The sequence below is a fragment of the Phoca vitulina genome, unplaced genomic scaffold, assembly GCF_004348235.1.
Source record: "Phoca vitulina isolate PV1807 unplaced genomic scaffold, GSC_HSeal_1.0 scaffold84, whole genome shotgun sequence".
Classification (NCBI taxonomy): domain Eukaryota; kingdom Metazoa; phylum Chordata; class Mammalia; order Carnivora; family Phocidae; genus Phoca; species Phoca vitulina.
The window spans coordinates 1,062,384-1,083,229 of NW_022589787.1; the positions used below are offsets into that span (position 1 = coordinate 1,062,384).

At 47.5% G+C, this 20,846-nt stretch overlaps 1 protein-coding gene and 8 non-coding genes across 13 annotated transcripts in view; 8 read left to right on the forward strand and 1 right to left on the reverse strand.

Moving 5' to 3' along the window:
* The first annotated feature begins 4,433 nt into the window (after positions 1–4,433).
* LOC116626176 overlaps positions 4,434–20,846 on the forward strand; it is a 31,808-nt gene continuing 15,395 nt past the window's right edge. For 2 of the 5 annotated variants that reach the window (XR_004298192.1, XR_004298193.1), the window contains exons 1-6: positions 4,434–5,032; positions 6,004–8,461; positions 10,286–10,974; positions 12,524–12,650; positions 14,203–19,433; positions 19,815–19,859. Coding sequence is in view for 1 of the 5 variants with exons in the window: in XM_032395381.1 (XP_032251272.1) it covers positions 20,119–20,801 (683 nt within the window). In the remaining 4 variants the exon portion in view is untranslated. Of the gene's footprint in view, positions 5,033–6,003; positions 8,462–10,285; positions 10,975–12,523; positions 12,651–14,202; positions 19,434–19,814; positions 20,802–20,846 lie in introns of all 5 variants that reach the window. The other 3 variants (XR_004298190.1, XR_004298191.1, XM_032395381.1) reach the window with 2 other exon arrangements.
* LOC116626266 lies at positions 6,652–6,732 on the forward strand. Its single transcript, XR_004298254.1, has one exon. It is a non-coding gene; the product is annotated as a small nucleolar RNA SNORD115 (small nucleolar RNA).
* Positions 11,029–11,109, forward strand: LOC116626239. The gene has a single exon (XR_004298230.1). It is a non-coding gene; the product is annotated as a small nucleolar RNA SNORD115 (small nucleolar RNA).
* Positions 12,704–12,784, forward strand: LOC116626228. The gene has a single exon (XR_004298220.1). It is a non-coding gene; the product is annotated as a small nucleolar RNA SNORD115 (small nucleolar RNA).
* Positions 14,387–14,467, forward strand: LOC116626261. Its single transcript, XR_004298250.1, has one exon. It is a non-coding gene; the product is annotated as a small nucleolar RNA SNORD115 (small nucleolar RNA).
* LOC116626263 lies at positions 16,073–16,153 on the forward strand. Its single transcript, XR_004298252.1, has one exon. It is a non-coding gene; the product is annotated as a small nucleolar RNA SNORD115 (small nucleolar RNA).
* Positions 17,266–17,346, reverse strand: LOC116626262. The gene has a single exon (XR_004298251.1). It is a non-coding gene; the product is annotated as a small nucleolar RNA SNORD115 (small nucleolar RNA).
* LOC116626247 lies at positions 17,823–17,903 on the forward strand. The gene has a single exon (XR_004298238.1). It is a non-coding gene; the product is annotated as a small nucleolar RNA SNORD115 (small nucleolar RNA).
* LOC116626235 lies at positions 19,489–19,569 on the forward strand. Its single transcript, XR_004298227.1, has one exon. It is a non-coding gene; the product is annotated as a small nucleolar RNA SNORD115 (small nucleolar RNA).

Here is a 20,846-nt window from a genome sequence, read left to right on the forward strand (position 1 = left end):
TTCAGGATTTTCTTTTTATCTCTGAAATTTGCAAGCTTCACTCTTATATGTTGAGTTGTTGACCTATTTTTATTGATTTTGAGGGTGGTTCTCTGTGCCTCTTAGTCTTGAATGCCTGTTTCCTTCCCCAGATTAGGGAAGTTCTCAGCTATAATTTGTTCAAATAATCTTTCTGTCATTCTCTCTCTTTCCTCTTCCTCTGGGACCCCAGTGATTCTAATATTGTTTTGCTTTATGGTTTCACTGATCTCTAGTATCCTCCCCTCATGATCCAGTAGTTATTCATCGCTTTTTCTCAGCTTCCTTATTTTCCAGCATTTTCTCTTCTATATCACTGACTCTCTCTTCAGCCTCGATTATCATAGCACTTAGAGCCTCCATTTTTTATTGCACCTCAATAATAGCCTTTTTTTATTTCAACCTGATTAGATTTTAGTTCTTTTATCTCTCCTCTAATGGATTCTCTAGAGCCTTCTATGCTTTTTTCAAGCCCAGCTAGTATCTTTATAATCATTGTTTTGAATTCTAGTTCCGACATCTTACTTATATCCGTATTTATTGTATCCTTGGATGTGAGTTCTGCTCTCTTTCTTGGGGTGAGTTCTTCCATCTTGTCATTATGTCCAGAAAAGAATAGATGAAAGGGAGGGGAAATACAAATACAGAAACAATGACATCAGAAAATTATGCTCAGAAGAGAGCAGAAACCAAAAAGAAAAGAAAAGAAAAGAAAAGATAATAAAATCAAACAAGAAGTAGAACAGAAAAGAACAATAAACTGGATCCTGAGTATATTTTGGTCTGTTTGTTAGAAGAAACTAGATCCCAAAATAGGCAAGAAATAAAACTCTATATGTATAGTTTATATATATATACACACACACACACACAAATGTAGTTGAATACAATGAAAGGAAGCCAAAAATTAAATATATACATACTTTAATATAAAAAAAATAAAAAGGACTTAAATAATAATTTATAAGATAGGATAATAGTTGAAAAGGATAATAAAATATAAAACTGAAGGACTAAAGAATAATAACTATACCAGAAAAATATACACTACACTAATCAGAAGAGAACTGAAACCAAATAGAAAAGAAAAGGGAAAAGTTGGGGAAAAAATGATTTCTTGTAAGGCAAATCTAGTGGTGACAAACTCCCTCATTGTTTTGTTTAATTGGGAAAGTATTTTTCCTTCACTAAAAAAATCTTTTGTGAGATATACAGGCTACCAACTATGATATTAATAAGTCATGGGAATGCAAGTATAGCATAAGGATTATAGTCAATTAAATTTTAATACCCTTGTATGAAGACACATAGTAGCTACACTTGTGGTAAGCATAGTATAACATATAGAGAAGTGGTATCACTGTGTTGTACATCTGAAACTAACATAACACTGTGTGTCAACTATATTCAAATAAAAAAGGGGGAAAATGTTTATTCTTTTTAAAGAAATCTTGCAAATGATACATGTTAAAATATAAAAAATAAATTTAAAATATTAAATTTTTAAAAGTTTCTTCAGGTTTAATATTCTTGGTTAGCAAATTTTTTTTCTTTCAGTATTTTAAATATATCATCCCTTTGTCTCCTGACATGCAATATTTCTACTGAGAAATCTACTTATAGTCTTATGGGAGTTCCCTTGTATGTGGTAGGTTGCTTATATCTTGCTGTTTTCAAAATTCTCTCTTTGTCTTTGAATTTGACAATTTAATTGCAATGTATCTTGGTATAGACCTATTGGGTCCAATCTACTTGGTGACTTTTGGGCTTCATTAATTTCATTTCCCTCCCCATCAGCTATTATTTGTTTAAATAGAACATCTACCCCTTTTTGTCTCTCTTCTTCTGGGACTCCCAAAATGTAAATATTGTTTTACTTCATGATATTCTGTACTTCTGTAGGCTTTCTTTACTCATTTTAATTCATTTACCTTTTTGTCCCTCTGACTAGGTAATATCAAGTGATTAGTCTTCAATTCACTAATTCATTCTTCTGTTAGGTTGAACATGCTGTTGAATTTCTCTATTGAAATTTTTGTGCAGTCATTGTATTATTCATCTCTAAGATTTCTGTTTGATTTTTATAGTTTTAACTTCTTTTGGTTGTTCATGTATTATTTTCCTGATTTCATTCAGTTGTCTATGTATGTTCTTTTTTAGTTCCCTGAGCTTCTTTCGGACAATTATTTTATGTTCTTCATCAGGATGTTTATAGATATGTTTCTTTAGAATTGGTTATTGGGGCTTTATTTGTTTCCTTTTGTAGTGCTATATTTCCCTAATTCTTTCTGATCTTTGTATCCTCATATTGGTGTCTGCACATTTGAGAAAGTAGTAACCTTTTCCATTCTTAGCTTAGCTTAGCAGGGAAAAGTGCTTCACCAATCAGCCCAGCCTAGGATTCTGGGTATACCAGTTTTAGCATCCATGTACCAGCAGGGCAAGACACCTGTGCTGTGAGGTTGGGTGAGGACACTGGCTGGGCTCTGCAGTTGCAGAGGACACTGAATGGGTTGTCTAGTCAGATGGTGATCCTGGCTGGGCTCCTTCATTAGGCGGGGCCCCTGAATGGCCTCTGTGATTTGACAGGGCTACTGGTTGAGCTCTAAGTTTCACTGGAGCTGCCTACCTAGGCAGGACTGCTGGCTGGGCTACACAGTTGGGTGTGTTGGTGACTCAGCTCTTGAGGCCAGCAGAAGGGCTGATTGGGGTCTATGGTGGTTCAGGCTGCAGGCTGGGCTCCCTGGTTGGGTGGGGGGGCTGGCTGGGGGCATTCCTTATTGTGGCAATGCTGCTGTAAAGAGCTCTGGTTGTCCAAACTGCTGGTGGGGGCACAGGGCTTCTGCTAAGAACTGCAGCACCCATTAGCCCATGTCCCTGTGAGCCCAGGTCCCTTTTCCTTGTTTCTAACAGTCTGCATGTGGTCTACCAATTCTAATTCCCTCCTGTCCCATGTGAGACAAGAGAGAAGTGGATATCTTAGTGTACAAAACACTGGAGAAGTTGGATGTATGTCTTAGCCTCTTCTTCCCCCGCTGGAGAAATCATGTGCCAAGGAGATCTTTCTCAGTGTGGTACTGTGCCAGCTTGGAGGAAGGGTGACAAGAACAAAGTAAAACCTTTACTCTGCCCATTTTTAATGTTTTAAATTAATTTTTGCATTCCCCTGTGTGCTAAAACATTACCTTTGAGGTCTGGGATTCTCACAAAGGCATTTTTGTTGTATATTTGCTAAACTGATTTTTCTGTGAGGGAATTAGAGCCAGAGACCTCCTATTCTGACATTGCTGATGTCACTATAGATTAGCCTTCAGTCTTTTTTATTTAATTTTATTTATTTGACAGAGAGAGAGACAGTGAGAGAGGAAATACAAACAGGGGGAGTGGGAGAGGGAGAAGCAGGCTTCCGGCTGAGGAGGGAGCCCAATACGGGGCTCAACCCCAAGACCCTGGGATCATGACCTGAGTTGAAGGCAGACGCTTAATGACTGAGCCACCCAGGGGCCCCTAGCCTTCAGTCTTAACGTAAATATTTGTATTGTTAATAAATATTGTTTGTGGTCTATTGTGCAACCATCCAACTTTGAAAGAATAAAGGCTTTTCAACATTGACAGCAATTAAAATATTACATGGGAAATTAATTACTGATTTATTAGGATCATTGAAAATTCTCTAAAATATTTATATTATTTATTTTAAAACTTATATTTGAAAACAGGATAAAATATTTTTTAAAAAAGGAATTTTTAGAGTAAGCTATGAAAAGAAGTATACTAAGTTTTGGACTGGTAAAATGAAATGCCTATTACTCATATCCAGGAGCTCTGAATGATAACTTTGGAAACATCTAACTCTCTAAGAATTAGAAAATTAGAAATCAAGAGGAGCTAAGAAGAATACCATAGAAAAATGGGAATTACATTATAGGACTTTTCTTTTACCTCAATCATATATATGGGTGGCTTTTTCATAAAATCAACCAACTCATTCATACAGAAGGAGTATGTTGAAAATTTTGGAATCTTGTAATGCTTGTATTGGATTAAATAATTCAAGAAATAATGCAAAGATGTGCTGTTTGTCAGAAAAGTTCTTTACAGAGAACACATAAGATAAGTCTAAGGCCAATGTTACCTGGAGTATGATGGCAATTGGACTTAACTGAGACTCCAACTTTCAAAGGTATTAAATATTTTTAGTAATGTTATATATAATGTCCATATGGCCACAAATGTGTCTGTAGGCTAAAGCTGATACTCAAATTGTGAACAGTGCCTTACTAAATTATATCATCTAAACTTTTGGAATTCCTAAACATGAAGAATTCCATAAGAAGTCATTTTATTTTATTTGATTTATTTTTTATTATGTTCAATTAGCCAACATATAGTACATCATTAGTTTTTGATGTAGTGTCCAACGATTCATTAGTTGTGTATAACACCCAGTGCTCATCACCTCACATGCCCTCCTTAATACCCATCACCTGGTGGTCATTTTATATTTGTGGCAATTCAGGAGCTTTGTAATATCCTACAAGTACTCAAAATTTGGCTACTTGCAATCATCTCCAAACTTCAGGACAAGTAGAATGAATAAACCATATCCTAAGCAATTATTGGACTAAATTGTATCAAGCCAATGTCTCACACTAACCCAAAGCCTTACAACTGGTTTTATTAAAAATAATATTAACTCTCTGTTGTAAGCATGGTATTTCTTTCTTTGAGTTTGAAAATCTATAAATTTAGGGTTTAAGCCTACCCTATTATGTGATTTAAAAAAAAACAGTCATGATCATATATAATACTTAATGAGTTTGTGGGTTTCCTTGGGCTAATTATGCCATCATGTGAACAGGTGCTGAAAAAAATCTCCCTGAGGAGATGTGTTATCATCATTGAACAGGAGACCTGGTCTCTATTAAAGTGTTACACTGACAGACTGATGGTCATCCATTAAACGGAGTCCTACCAGATGCCAGACGATGTTGATTAACACACTACCATTAAGGTAAAGGAGAAACCTAAGTGGATGCATGTTTCACATGTGAGACCAACACGTATAATTGAGCAGGCTTTAATTCTCATTAAGCACTTTAAGGATAAATTCTTTAGTTACTTATAATAATATGAAAGCTGAAGAGAAAATTCCTCTAATAGACAGGAGAGATAAGCTGATTTCTTAATTTTTTCTTAATTATCTTGCCCTTACGATTTTATTTTGGATTTTTATTTTTTTCAATATTCTATTTAAATTCAAGTTAGTTCACGTATAGTGTAGTATTAGTTTCAGGGGTAGAATTTAGTGAGTCATTGGTAGCATATAACACCCAGGGTTTATTACATCAAGTGCCCTCCTTAATGCCCATCACCCAATTACCCTATCCCCCACCCACTCCCCTCCAACAACCCTCAGTTGTTCTCTATAGTTAAGAGTCTCTCATGGTTTGCTTCCTTCTCTTTTTCCCCTTCTCCTGTGTTCATCTGTTTTGTTTCTTACATTCCATATATGAGTGAAATTATATGGTATTTGCCTTTTCCTCACCAACATTTGTTGTTTCCTGTATTGTTAATTTTAGCCATTCTGATCTGTGTGTGGTTTTGATTTGTATTTTCCTGATGATGAGTGAGAAAACATTACTTTTTAAAAAAATTTTTTTATTGTTATGTTAATCACCATACATTACATCATTAGTTTTTGATGTAGTGTTCCATGATTCATTGTTTGTGCATAACACCCAGTGCTCCATGCAGAATGTACCCTCTTCAATACCCATCACCAGGCTAACCCTTCCTCCCACCCCCCTCCCCTCTAGAACCCTCAGTTTGAGAAAACATTACTTTTTAAAGTTTATTGAAAGTATATGAGAATTTTTCAGAGCTATGGTTCCTACTCCATTTTGTGAGTTTCTTTGGTCAAAATATGCAAGTATACATATTTACACTAATTATTGTATTTTCCTTTGTTCTGTTTTTGTCAAGACTGTAAGACATTGAAGAGGACTTACAACATACTACAACAGCTTATTGGCCATGATATGAAAACTTCTTTTATGGTTACAAAGGATTCATAAAGTGACCACAATTTCAAGTGTCCTGACATCTGATTTCTAGATCCAGGGTTTCATATGGCTGAAAGAGTAAGATTTGTTTGAGTTTATATGCAATGAACCATGACAAATACCCTGACATGACCTCTTGACTAGATAGAATAAGATTGACCAATGAAAGTCTCCCATGTCTGCAAACACCACCTGAATGTTTATCCAAACGTAAGAAACCTGTATATAATGTCCTTTTTCTGCTTGGTGAATGAAAGCTGCATCAACTCTGTAAGAAGTAATTTTTTTTTCCAGAAATGATCATAATAATTGCTTAACATAGAGTATGGATAAATCGTGAGTCCATGAGAGATGTAGTAAAACATTTTGTAATCTGTCTTACAACTTACAACAAATGACTCTAAAAAAAGAGCACTGTTTGTTGCCACAGAATTAACCTATGTCAGCCAGGTGCTCATGATGGTATATGGCAAAGGTCATGTCTATTTTGGCATCACAAATTGCAAAATCTATCTCTGATGAGCATAGACAGGTCAAAGTGTGTAATTTTGCAGGTAATGCTGTAGTTGGATCAAAGATGAGAACTCATATTATCTTCTAGAGAAGTGATGACCTAAAAATCATGTTCAGAAATTTTACACTGAGGCCCAATGTAGTCAGTAATACTAAAGCAAAAGGTTGAAGAACCATATTTCCCTTCTAGAGAAATGGGTTTTGGGTCTTCAAGCAACAAATCCATTCAGGGAAACTTCTCTATAGGTTTCATGATAACAACACATCCTCAAGTTTAGGCTATATTTGGTGAGCCATATTTAGTCACAGAGGGCCATCCTCAAGGCTAGTCCTTAGCTATATTTTTCTCATCATCTTATTCAGTTGGAAGTTCTGGAAAGAATTTTGCTGTTGCATTAAAATTCAAAGTGAGTAGATGTGTTTGATCATAGATATAGGTGACACAGAAAATTAGACTATATAAGAGGTCTGACTTAAGAAGATAAATAAGTGACTACTTTCAGAAAGCTAAGTGTTGTAGATGTTTGATTTCTGTCTGGGAGTCAGGCAACTGGGATAGCATCGCTGGAAACATTTTAATTATACCTGAAATGGATCACACTCCAAATAGAGGAAATATTTCCTTCACTACCCAGCCGCACCCCCTCAGGAAACATTACCATCTATCTGTGCAGAGGTTGAAAATTAACTCTAATATACTGAAAGGATAATAACTGCTGGGATCATCATCAGATCCTCAAAACAAATTCCTCTAAGGAAGGATCATGTCCATGGCATCCAGAGAGTGAAATGCAAGAATTAATCTGCCAATTGGTCTTGGCTAAAAGACACTTGAGTATTCAGATAACTACATCATGGCCCCTGAGGATTATTAGGTCTTTAAAATATCAGTGTAAGGAATTGTGGGTTATTGGTGATGCCAGTTTTTCCTAACTGGCACCTTAATCTGTTTAGCGTTGCCAAATGGAACACTAGCTTCACATTTGAAGTTCTTCTTCTCAAGACACAGATCCTTTAGAAGATGGCACCATAAAAAAAAAAAAAACAATTTTGGAAGTACTTATATAAATATGATGTTGAGATTTTGGAGCCATAGTATCATCTACATCATGAGGTCTTGTTTGCCCAAAGTACAGAAATAAATATATATGTTACAAAGAAAAATTTTTGCAGTGCTGACTGTAAGATGTTAGTAAGAACATGAAAGAGGAGTCTGAACAAAAAGAATGTATTTTAGGCCATGACCTAAAGAACCTCATGCAAAGTTTTGCCTCAGTGATGGGTAGTGAACACATTTTCAAGACTCCATAAAACTAATTCTACATAATTTTACAAGGTCATTTTATGGGTATTCATGGCCAATAGCCAAGCCCAATTATCCACATACCACTATTGCTGTGTAAACAAAAAATGGACCATAGGGAACTTGATTTTACCAGACACATCCTGACTGCTTTTCCAATCTAGAAGCTTCTTTGTAAACAAGGACTTCTCCTTTATGGTGAATGAATGGTGCTTAGCATTTTCATAAGGTAAATTTATATTTATTCTTCAGGTATTAATTAATTGATTAACTAATTAATTTACAAATTTCTTTTTTATTCATTCATTCATTCATTCATTGTTTTATGCATTATCACTGGGGAAATCATAGAATTTCAGACTTGAGATAACCTCAAGGCAATCCTTTGTGCTATACAATGTCTATAAGATTCCATGTACCTAACAAATGTTAATATTTTAGGCTTTATTACATGATCCATGTTTCCCCAAAGGAGCCTTCATTTGGAACAATTCCATACCTCTTTTTCCCTCATTGTGTCTTCAGTTGAACATTCAAGCAGTGGTTGTCATAATGATATGAGGTGAGCTGATGCATTTGATCATAGATACAGGACACAAAAAAGCTAGGGCAGAAGAGTAAGCCCATGTAAAGGCAATAAATATGTTTGACTCCTTTTGGAAAACTAAATAATAGAGGATTGATTTCTTCCTGTGTCATCCTGATATGATAGAATCTCTGGAAAGCATAACTTTGTTATTTTCAAAGAAATGTGTAAGATGGCAGTGGAGGGTATCTGTCCTTCATGGCCACTGGGAAACATGACACAAGTCAGTATGTGTCCAGGTTGAGGAAATATATCAAATACACTTCAGAGATGACAACAGTGAGAGTCTGCTTTGAGTCTCAGACTACTTCTTCTAGAAAAGTTTGACATCCATGGTGGTCAGAGGGTGAGATAAAAAAATCATCCCATGGATCTTAGTTGGAGGACACTGAAAAGAATTCATATAGCTTACTTGTGACTCTGGTGGATTGACAAAACTTCTTATGACAATATATATATATATAATGGAGTATTACTCAGCCATCAAAAAGGATGAAATTTTACCATTTACATTGACATTGATGGAACTGGAGAGTATTATGCTGAGTGAAATAAGTCAACCAGAGGAGACAATTATATGATTTCACTCATGGGGGATATAAGAAATAGTGCAGAGGATCATAGGGGAAGGGAGGGAAAACTGAATGGGAAGAAATCATGGAGAAAAACCATGAAAGACTCATAACTATAGGAAACAAACAGGGTTGCTGGAGGGGAGGTGGGTGGGGGGATGGGGTAATTCGGTGATGGGCATTAAGGAGGACATGTGATGTGATGAACACTGGGCGTTATAAGCTACTGATGAATTACTAAACTCTACAACAGAAACTAATGATGTACTATATGTTGGCTAATTGAATTTAAATGAAAATAAGCAAAAAATTTGTGAGCTATTGGTATTGCCAGTTGTTCATGATGGGAACTCTGACCAAATAAGTTTTACCCAATAAGGACACTGGTGTTCAAAGTACTTGGAAAATAAATCTATGGCTTAAAGAATGAAACAATCAGGAATACAAAAACTATTTCAAAGATACTTTTGTAGAAATAAATAGGAAATTCTTCAAAATATGAAAGGAACTCCCTCATGACTTCATGCTTCTTTGATCACATAGGCTCACCTTACACCAGGATGATGGAGTATATGAATCACAATTTAAATGCTGTTAGCAGAATATAGAAGGAAAACATAAAAAAAACCCATGACTTTTGAAAAATAGACTGAAAGTTGCCTTGATCATAAGGAACAAGTATCTTTTAATGATGGGAAATATGTTTTACCGAAAAACAATTCCATATAAAATCACACTGACACTTCATGAGAGTTCCTGAAATATATTAAATTATTGTACTAAGAAAATGAAATTGAAGCCAAAAATAAATGAGCCTGAAAAGTAAAATTATTGAAAATGCAGAGAGTTTAAATAATGAATCAGAACGGCTAGGCCTACTTGTGACAGAACAGATAGATGGATGGATAGATAGATGATAGATAGATAGATAATAGATAGATGATAGATGATAGATAGATGATAGATAGATAGATAGATAGATAGATGATAGATGATAGATAATAGAGATATAGAAACATAAACGAAGACTAGGGGCCAATTTACAATGTTTTTAAGAAAGTAGATATGTATGGATTTGCCAATACACTATAATTATACATCCATTGGTTCACTTATTATGAACATATTCATGTATTAAATGGTTTATACAGATATAAAGAAAAAGAACACAAAAAATAACGCAGATGGAAAGGTTGTTCTGACAAATATCCTACTTCTCATTAAACAGATTACTTCTGAAAAGGAAGAAAAGCAACATACCCACACAAATGCAACACCACCGAGCTCCAAGAAGAGGCCCAAAATCGTGTGTACATGGGCATCATGCTCTGTAGTAAGCCCGGCATTCTGCTTGGACAACGTGGCAAGGGAGATCTTCCATGGTGCTCCATGCCCTATCAAACCCTGTTCAAAACGAAACATGGTACAACTTTGAATGCCACAAGGGGCTTATTCCGTGCAGCTTCCAAGACTGGGCCACACCAGCTGGGGCTCCCAAACAAAAACCCAGTAAATCATGGCCGAAAAATATAAACTTCAGGAACCCTGTGTGCCTGGCTTTCTGCACGGTCGGGGGTGGGGGTGAACATTAACAATACTCAAAATCTCTTGGAGACCAAATGTTCCATTCATAGGGATCAAAGAAAAGGCACAGATTTTCAGGAATGCTATGCTTCAATCAGAAATCCAAGGTTAAAAGCACATATCTGAAGACTGGCAGCTTGTGGGGGCAGGGGCAGGTGCCAAGGAGCAGGGCGTTTTGACAGCTGGCCTACCCCTCTTTCCCCAGATGCCATCCCCAGACGAAGATCCCGCCCTGAGGGCCAAGTCTTGCTAGGCCCAGCCCCGGCAAGAAGCCCAATGTCTCATGCTCTTGCACCACCTCCAGGGCATCCCAATCTATAGTAAGCAACCCCGGTAAGCAGGTTTGGGGGACGGATAGCACCCACCCATATTGCCAGTGCCTTGCTTGGGTCAATGATGAGAACTCATATTGTCCCGAAGAGAGATGATGACCTAAAAATCATGCTCAATAAGATTACGCTGAGTCCCAGTGGAGGGGACCATTCCAGGGTCAGCATCCCGAGAATGCTTAGGGTGATGGGGGAGCACTGAAGTTTGGGGCTTGAGGCGACCAATCCCTTGAGGCTCCCCACTGTGGCTGTGGACTGACTGTAGGTCTCCAGGTGCCTAAGAGGGGCTCAGGCCTTCAGCCTTGCCTGCCAACACATTCCCTCCCAGGACGACTCCCGGGGAGTCATTGCTTAGCAACCCTGGGCTCCTTGTGTCTTTCAGTGGGCAATGGTGACCAGGGTCTCAGCACAGCCTCAATCATAGCATGTGAGTGGAAGCCACTGGGTTTGGAGGGAGGCCACAGACGCCATTGGAGTGGATTCGGGAGGCCCGTGTCTGGGTGGAGGCCACATGGTCGTTGGGTCGGGAGCCCTGGATGTCTGGAGAGGGTGGACTTACCCCTTGAAGGTCCGCCCTTGGGCCATCCAAGGTGCAGGGGAAGCGAAAGGTTAGCCGGGTCCCTGACAAGGAACGGAAAGTGCAGGGATGCTGCAGTGAGCCCATGTTCAGCTCAGGGCTCATGCTGCTTCACAGTGTACCCCATGGGCCCATCCAAATGGTGGACGTGGACCCCTTGGGGCCACAGGCAGTTATCTCCCTCAGCCCTGGGCTGTTCCTGAAGCCCTGGGACTTGGCCAGTTGCCCCAGGCAGGAGAGCCCAGAGCTCCTGTTCATGCATTGACTCCCAAGGAGCTTGGGGCCCCTTGGGGCAGCTGGGGAATTCCCCTCCCTGATCCCTTTGGCTGCTGAGACAGGAAGGCCCCACCAGGCCTAGGAGGGGAATCTCAAGTCCCTGCAGGCAAGAGGCGATGGCCCTGGGCCTCTTGCGGCAGCACTCTAGACCTGAGGGAGTGATCACAGGGAAGATGCCCAACAGGTGCAGGGAGAGGTCCCCCCTGCATGGTGGGCAGTGGGCAGCATGCCTTTGTGGCATGCATGCAGTTGGCCCAGCATCTATTCCTCTGCCTTGGGGGCCCTGGAGACCGTGGCTCCTCATGTGCTCAAGGGCATCTGCCCAGCATCGGATGCCACAGATGGCCAATCGGTGGGAGGGCGAATGCCTGGCCCTACCTACCAGGGCACACCCCCTTCATGCTGGGCCCTGTGACCACACATGTTAACTCTCGGGACCCTGTGTGCTGGGAATTCTCCTGGGGGGCAGTATCAGCAAGGCTCAGCTCCCCTGGGGGGCCACACTCTCCATTGTTTTGGGGTCCAGGTATGGGCAGCTATAGCCTGTAGCCTGCCCCTTATTTGCGGATCCTACCGTGTGCCAGCCGGCCTCAGGCCTTGCCACGTGGTGCCAGGCTTTTGGGACTGGCAGCTCTTGGCCGCAGGGGCAGGTGCCCCAGAGCAGGGTGTTCTGACAGCTGGCCTACTCCTCTCTCCCCAGATCCTGTACCCAGATGAAGATCCCACTCTGAGAGCAAAGTCTTGCTCGGCCCAGCCCTAGCAAGAGGCCCAACGTCAGGTGCCAACATACTCCAACGGGGCATCCTGCTCTACAGTAAGCACCCCTGGTAAGTAGGTTTGGGGGATGGGGAGTGCCTGCCCGAGTACCAATGCTTTGCTTGGGTCAATGATGAGAACTCATATTGTCTTGAAGAGAGATGATGACCTAAAAATCATGCTCAATAGGATTACGCTGAGGCCCAGTGGAGGGAACCATCCCCGGGTCAGCATCCCGAGGATGCTCGGGGCCCTGGGAGAGTGCCACAGTTTGGGGCTTGAGGTGACCGATCGCTTGGAGTTCCCTGCTGTGGCTATGGTCTGACTGTGGGCCTCCAGGTGCCCAAAGGTGCTCAGGCCTTTGGCCTTGCCTGCCGACTCATTCCTCCTACCAGAACGCCGCCCAGGGAGCCATTGCTTAGCAACCCTGGTCTCCTTGTGTCCTTCAGTGGGCTGTGGTGTCTAGGGTCTCGGTACAGCCTCAACCATGGCAGGTGAGTGGAAGCCACTGGGCTTGGAGGGAGGCCACAGACACCATTATGGTGGGTTAGGGAAGCCCGTGTCTGGGAGGCGGCCACGTAGGCATCGGGCCAGGGGCCCTGGATGTCCGGAGAGGGTGGACTTACTCCTTAAAGGTCCGCCCTTGGGACATGCCACGTGCAGGGGAAGTGAAAGGTTGGCTGGGTCCCTGACAAGGACCGGAAAGTGCAGTGACACCACCGTCAGCCCATGTTCAGCTGAGGGCTCTTGCTGCTTCATTGTGTGCCCCATGAACCCATCCAGATGGTGGACATGGGCACCTTGGGGCCACTAGCAGCTGCCCCCCTCAGCCCTGGGCTGTTCCTGAAACCCAGGCCCTTGGCAAGGTGCCCATGGCGAGAGAGCCCAGAGCTCCTGTCGCATGCACCTGACTCCGAAGGAGCTTGGGTCCCCTTGGGGCAGCTGGGGAATTCCCCTCCCTGATCCCTTGGGCCGCTGAGACACGAAGGGCCCACCAGGCCTAGGAGGGGAATCTCAAGTCCCTGGGCACAAGAGGCGATGGTCCTGGGCCTCTCATGGTGGCACTCTAGGCCTCTGGGAGTGATCCCGGGGAATAGACCCAGCAGGTACCAGGAGAGGGCCCCCCTGCATGGCGGACAGTGGGTGGCATGCCTTGGTTGCATGCACACAGTTGGCCCAGCATCCATTCCTCTGCCCTGGGAGTCCTGGGGGCCAGGGCTCCCCGTGTCCTCGAGGGAACCAGCCCAGCTCTGGGTGCCACAGATGGCCAATCAGTGGGAGGGCGAGGGTCTGGCCCTACCTACCAGGGCAAGCACACTTCACGCCAGGCCCCATGCCCACAGGGTGCTACATCTCTGGAAGCCTGTGTGCCGGGCCTTCTCCTGGGGGGCAGCATCAGCAAGGCTCGGCTCCCTCTAGGGCCATGGTCTCCATTGTTTCAGGGTCCAGGTATGGGCCTCTCTGCTCCGGTAGCCTACCCCTTGTTTGCAGTCTCCTGCTGTGTGCCGGCTGGCCTCAGGCCTTGCCACGGGGCGCCAGGTGTTCGGGAGTGGCAGCTCTTGACTCAGGGCAGGTGACTGAAGGCAGGGCATTTTGAAAGCTGGGCTACCCCACTCTCCACAGATCCTGTCTCCAGATGAAGATCCTGCCCTGAGGGCCAACTCTTGCTAGGCCCAGCCACAGCAAGAGGCCCAGTGTCTCGTACACCTGCAACCCCCTTCCAGAGTATCCCGCTCTACAGTAAGCACCCCTTTAAGCAGGTTCGGGGATTGGGAGAGTGCCTGACAGTGTCACCACTGCCTTGCATGGGTCAAAGATGAGAACTCATATTGTCTCGAAGAGAGGTGATGACCTCAATATCATGCTCAGTAGGATTATGCTGAGGCCCAATGGAGGGGACCATCCCAGGATTACCATCCCGAGGATGCTCAGGGCCCTGGGGGAGCACCACAGTTTGGGGCTTGAGGCGACCAATCTCTTGAGGCTCTCTGCTGTGGCTGTGGTCTGACTGTGGGTCTCCAGGTGCACAAGAGGGGCTCAGGTGTTCGGCCTTGCCTGCTGAACCATTCCCCCTCCCAGGACGCCTCCCAGGGAGCCATTGCTTAGCAACCCTGGTCTCCTTGTGTTTTCCAGCAGGCCATGGTAGCCAGGGTCTCAGCACAGCCTCAACCATAGAAGGTGAGTGGAAGTCACTGGGTTTGTAGCGAGGCCGCAGATGCCATTGGAGTGGGTTCGGGAGGCCCATGTCTGGGTGGCTGCCGCATGGGCATCGGGTAGGGGACCCTGCATGTCCGGAGAGGGTGGGCTTCCCCCTTGAAATCCTGCCCTTTGGCCATCCTACCTGCAGGGGAAGGGAATGTTTGGCCGGGTCCCTGACAAGGACTGGAAAGTGCAGGGACACCGCTGACAGCCCACGTTCAACTGAGGGCTCTTGCTGCTTCATGGTGTGCTGCATGGGCCCCTCCAGATGGTGGACATGGGCCCCTTGGGACCACTTGCTGCTGTCCCCCTCAGCCCTGGACTGTTCCTGAAGCCCACGCCCTTGGCAGGATGCCCCAGGCAGGAAGCCAAGAGCTCCTGTGGCATGCACCCGACTCCAAGGAGCTTGAGCCCACTCGGGCAGCTGGGAGCTTCCCACCCCAATCCCTTGGGCCGCTGAGACAGGAAGAGCCCAACAGGCCTAGGAAGGGAATCTTGAGACCCTGGGCAAACAGGAGATGGCTTTGGGCCTCTCGCCATGGCACTCTAGACCTGAGGGAATGATCCCCGGAAGAGGCTAAGCAGGTGCAGGGAGAGGGCCCCCTTGCATGGTGGGCAGTGGGCGACATGCCTTGGTTGTGTGCATGTGGTTGGCCCGGCATCCTTTGCTCTGCCCTGGGGGCCCTGGGGGCCCTGGGGGCTGTGGTTCCCCTTGTCTTTGAGGGCACCTGCCCAGCTCTGAGTGTCACAGATGGCAAATACATGGGAGGGCAAGGGCCTGGCCCTACCTACCAGGATATGTACCCTTCATGCCGGGCCTTGTGCCCACAGCATGCTACATCTTGGGAAGCGTGTGTGCCGGGCCTTTTGGGGGGCAGCCTCAGCAAGGCTCAGCTCCCTCGGGGGCCATGCTCTCTGTTGTTTCAGGGTCCAAGTAAGAGCATCTCTGCTCCTGTAGCGTGCCCCTTCCTTGTGGTCCCCCCCATGTGCCTGCTGACCTCACACCTTGCCACGTGGCACCAAGCTTTCAGGACTGGCAGCTCTTGGCTGAAGGGGCAAGTGCCCCAGAGAAGGGCATTTTGACACCTGGCCTACCCCTCTCTCCCCAGATCATGTCCCCAGACAAAGATCCCGCCCTGAGGGCCAAGTCTTGCTAGGCCCAGACACAGCAAGAAACGCAACATCTCGTGCCTCTGCCCCACCCCCCAGGGGCATCCCACTGTACAGTAAGCACCCCTGGTAAGCAGGTTCAGGGGACGGGAGAGCCCCTGCCTGCATAACGACTGCCATGCTTGGGTCAATGGTGAGAACTCATATTGTCTTAAAGAGAGATGATGACCTCAATATCATGCTCAATACAATTATGCTGAGGCCCAATGGAGGGGACATCCTGGGGTCAGCATCCCGACGATGCTCGGGGTCCTGGGGGAACACTGCAGTTTGGGGCTTGAGGCGACCGATCCCTCGAGGCTCCCTGTTGTGACTATGGCCTGACTGTGGACCTACACGTGCCCAAGAGGGGCTCAGGACTTCGGCCTTGCCTGCCGACCCATTCCACCTCCCAGGACGCCTCCAGGGGAGCCATTGTTTAGCAACCCTGGTCTCCTTGTTTCTTTCAGCGGGTGGTGGTGGCCAGGGACTCAGTGCGGCCTCAACCATGGCTGGTGAGTGGAAGCCACTGGGCTTGGAGGTAGGCTGCAGATGCTTTCGGGGTGGGTTCGTGAGCCCACTGTCTGGGTGGCGGCCACATGGGCATCGGGCTGGGAGCCCTAGATGTCCAGAGAGGGTGGAGTTCCATCCTTGTGCCATCCCACATGCAGGGGAAGTGAAAGTTTGGCCGGGTCCCTGACAAGGACCGGAAAGTGCAGGGATGCCATAGTCAACCCACGTTCAGCTGAGGGCTCTTGCTGCTTCATGGTGTGCCCCATGGGCCTGTCCAGATGGTGGACGTGGGCCCCTTGGGGCCAATGGTCCGTGTCCCCCTTGGCCCTGGGCTGTTCTTGAAGCCCAGGCCCTTGGCAAGTTGCCCTGGGAGAGAGAGCCCAGAGCCCCTGTCGCACACACTTGACTCCCAGGGATCTTGGGGCCCCGCGGGCATCTGGGAAGATCCTCTACCCAATCTATTGGACTGCCAAGACAGGAAGGGCCTGTTGGGTCTAGGAAGGGAATATCGAGTCCCTGGGCAAAACAGGCGATGGCATGGGCCTCTCAACGCAGCACTCTAGACCTGAGGGAGTGATCCTGGGGAAGACGCCCAGCAGGTGCCAGGAGAGGGCCCCCCTACACGGGGGGCAATGGGCGGCATGCCTTGGTAGCGTGCACGCAGATGTCCTGACATCCATTCCTCTGCCCTGGGAGCCATGGGGCAATGGCTCCCCATGTCCTCGAGGGCACCTGCCCAGCTCCGGGTCCACAGATGGCCAATCCATGGGAAGGCGAGGGCCTGACACTACCTACCTGGGCACGCACCCTTCATGCCTGGCCTCATGTCCACAGCGTAATCCTATTGAGCATGATTTTTAGGTCATCATCTCTCTTCGAGACAATATGAGTTCTCATCATTGATCCAAGGAAGGCACTGGCGACACAGGCGGGAGCTCTTGGGAAGCCTGTGGGGCTTCTGGGAGGGCAGCATCAGAAAGGCTCGGCTCTCACGGGGGCCATGCTCTTTGTTGTTTAGAGATCCAGGTATGGGCATTACTGTTCTTGTAGCCTGCCCCTTCCATGCAGTCCCCCACCATATGCCGGCTGCCTCAAGCTTTGCCACACAGTGCCAGGCTTTCCAGACTGGCAGCTCTTGGCTACAATGGCAGGTGCCCTGGAGCAGTGCATTTTGACACCTTGCCTACCTCTCTCTCTACAGATCCTGTCCCCAGACAAAGATCCCACTCTGAGGGCCAAATCTTGCTAGGCTCAGCTGCTGTAAGATGCCCAACGACTCATGCCCCCCCCTCCCCCCAGGCATACCCCACTTCAGCAAGCACCACCGGTAAGCAGGTTCGGGGGATGGGAGAGCTCCCGCCTGTGTCGCCAGTGCTTTCCTTGGATCAATGATGAGAATTCATATTGTCTCGAAGAGAGATGATGACCTAAAAATCATGCTCAATAGGATTATGCTGAGGCCCAGTGGAGGGGATCATGCCGGGGTCAACATCCCGAGGATGCTTGGGGCCTTGGGCAAGTGCTGCAGATTGGGGTTTGAGGTGACCAGTCCCTCAAGGCTCCCCACTGTGGCTATGAATTGACTGTGGGCCTCCAGGTGCCCACGAGAGGATCAAGCATTCGGCCTTGCCTGCTGACCCATTCTTAGTCCAGGGATGCCTCCCGAAGAGCCATTGCTTTGCAACCCTGATCTTCTTGTGTCTTTCATGGGCTGTGGTGGCCAGTGTCTCGGCATGGCCACAACCATGGTAGGTGAGTGGAATCAAGTGTGCTTGGAGGGAGGCCGCAGATGTTGTTCGGGTGGGTTCGTGAGGCCCGTGTCTGGGTGGCGGCTGCATGGGAATAGGGCTAGGAACCCTGGATGTCCGGAGAGGGTGGACTTCCCCCTTGATGGTCTGCCCTTGGGCCATCCCACATGCAGGGGAAGCGAAAGATGGGCCAGGTCCCTTACAAGGACCGGAAAGTGCAGGGATGCTGCCGTCACCCAGTTCAGCTGAGGGATCTTGCTGCTTCATGGTGTGCCCCATGTGCCCATCCAGATGGTGGACGTGGGCCCCGTGGGACCACTGGTGGCTGTCCCCCTCAGCCCTCGACTGTTCCTGAAGCCCTGGCACTTGGCAAGGTGCCCTGGGCAGACAGCCCAGAGTTCCTGTCGCATGCACCTGACTCCAGGGGCTTGGGCCCCCTCGGAGCAGCTGGGAGCTCCCCTGCCTGATCCCTTGAGCTGCCGAGACAGCAAGGGCCCTAGGAGGGGAATCTCAAGTCCCTGGGCACAACAGGCAATGGCCCTGGGGCTCTTGCCCTGACACTCTAGACTTAAAGGAGTTATCCAGGGAAAGAGGCTCAGCAGGGGCAGGGAGAGCCCCCCGCCCTGTACGGCAGGCAGTGCACAGCATGCTTGGTTGCATGCGTGTGTTTCACCCAACATCCATTCCTCTACCCTGGGGAACATGGGGGCCATGGCTTCACATGTCCTCGAGGGCACCTGCCCAGCTCCGGGTCTCACAGATGGCCAATCCGTGGGAGGGTGAGGCCTTGGTCCTACCTACCAGGACAAGCTCCTTGCACACCGTGCCCTGCTCCCACACTGTGCTACCTCTCAGAAAGCCTGTGTGCCAGCCTTCTCCTGGGGGGCAGCCTCAGCAAGCCTCGGCTCCCTCGGGGGCCACACTCTCCATTGTTTTGGGATCCAGGTATGGGCATCTTGGCTCCTGTAGCCTGCCCCTTTCTTGCGGTTCTGGACGTGTGTCGGCCGGCCTCACACCTTGTCATGCGGCACCAGGATTTCGGGACTGGCATCTCTTGGCTGCAGTGGTAGGTGCCCCGGAGAATGGCGTTTTGACATCAGGCCTAAACCTCTCTCCCCAGATCATGTACGCAGACGAGGATCCTGACCTGAGGGCCAAATCTTCCTAGGCCCAGCCCTGGCAAGAGGCCCAGTGTCTCCTCCCCGGCACCGTCCAGGGTAATCCACTCTACAGTAAGCTCCCCTGGTAAGTGGATTCAGGGGACAGAAGAGTGCCCACCCACATTGCTACTGCCTTGCTTGGGTCAATGATGAGAACTCATATTGTCTCGAAGAGAGATGATGACCTAAAAATCATGTTCAATAGGATTACACTGAGGCCCAATGGAGGGGACCATCCCTGTGTCAGTATCCCGAGGATGCTCAGGGCCCTGGGGGAGAGCTGCTGTTTGAAGCTTATAGCGACCGTTCCCTCGAGGCTCCCCGCTGTGGGTGTGGTGTGACTGTGGGCCTCCAGGTGCCAAAGAGGTGCTCAGGCCTTCTGCCTTACCTGCCAACTCATTCCCCCTCCCAGGACGCCTCCCAGGGAGCCATTGCTTAACAACCCTGGTCCCCTTGTGTCTTTCAGTGGGCCATGGTGGCCAGGGTCTCCATGTGGCCTCAACCATGGCAGGTGAGTGGAAGCCACTGGGCTTGCAGGGAGGCCGCAGATGCCATCGGGGTGGGTTCAGGAGGCCCGTGTCTGGGAGGTGGCTGCATGGCCATCGAGCCGGGAACCCTGGATGTCCAGATAGGGTGGGTTTCTCCATTAAAGGTCCCCCCTTGGGCCATCCCACACGCAGGGGAAGTGAAAGGTTGGCCGGGTCCCTGACAAGGACCGGAAAGTGCAGGGACGCCACCACCCACGTTTAGCTGAGGGCTTTTGCTGCTTCATGGTGTGCCCCATTTCCCACCCAGATGGTGGACTTTGGCCCCTTGGGGGCACTGGTGGCTGTCCCCCTCAGCCCTGGGATGTTCCTGAAGCCTCGGCCCTTGGCAAGGTGCTCTGGGCAGTAGAGCCCAGAGCTCCTGTCACATGCAACCGACTCTCAAGGAGCTTGGGCCCCCTCAGGGCAGCTGGGGAGCATCCTCCACGATCCCTTAGGCCGCTGAAGCAGGAAGGGCTTACCGGGCCTTGGAGGGGAATCTCGAGTCCCTGGGCAAAACAGGTGATGGCCCTGCACCTATCATCGTGGCACTCTAGACCTGAGGGAGTGATCCAGAAGAGGCCCAGCAGGTCCAGGGAGAGGGCTCTCTTGCATGGCGGGCAGTGGGCGGCATGCCTTCGTTGCGTGCATGTGGTTGGCCCGGCATCCATTCCTCTGCTTAAGGACCCTGGGGGCCATGGATCCCGTGTCCGTGAGGGCACCTGCCCAGCTCCAGGTGCCACAGATGGCCAATCCATGGGAGGACAGGGGCTTGGCCCTACCTACCAGGGTACTCACACTTCACAATGGTTCCAGCCCCCACAGTGTGCTACCTCTCAGGAAGCCTGTGTGCTGGGCCTTCTTGGGGGCCAGCATCAGCAAGAATCTGCTCCCTCAGGGGCCACACTCTCCGTTGTTTTGGGGTCCAGGTATGGGCATCTCTGCTACTGTAGTCTGCCCTTTCCTTGGGGTCC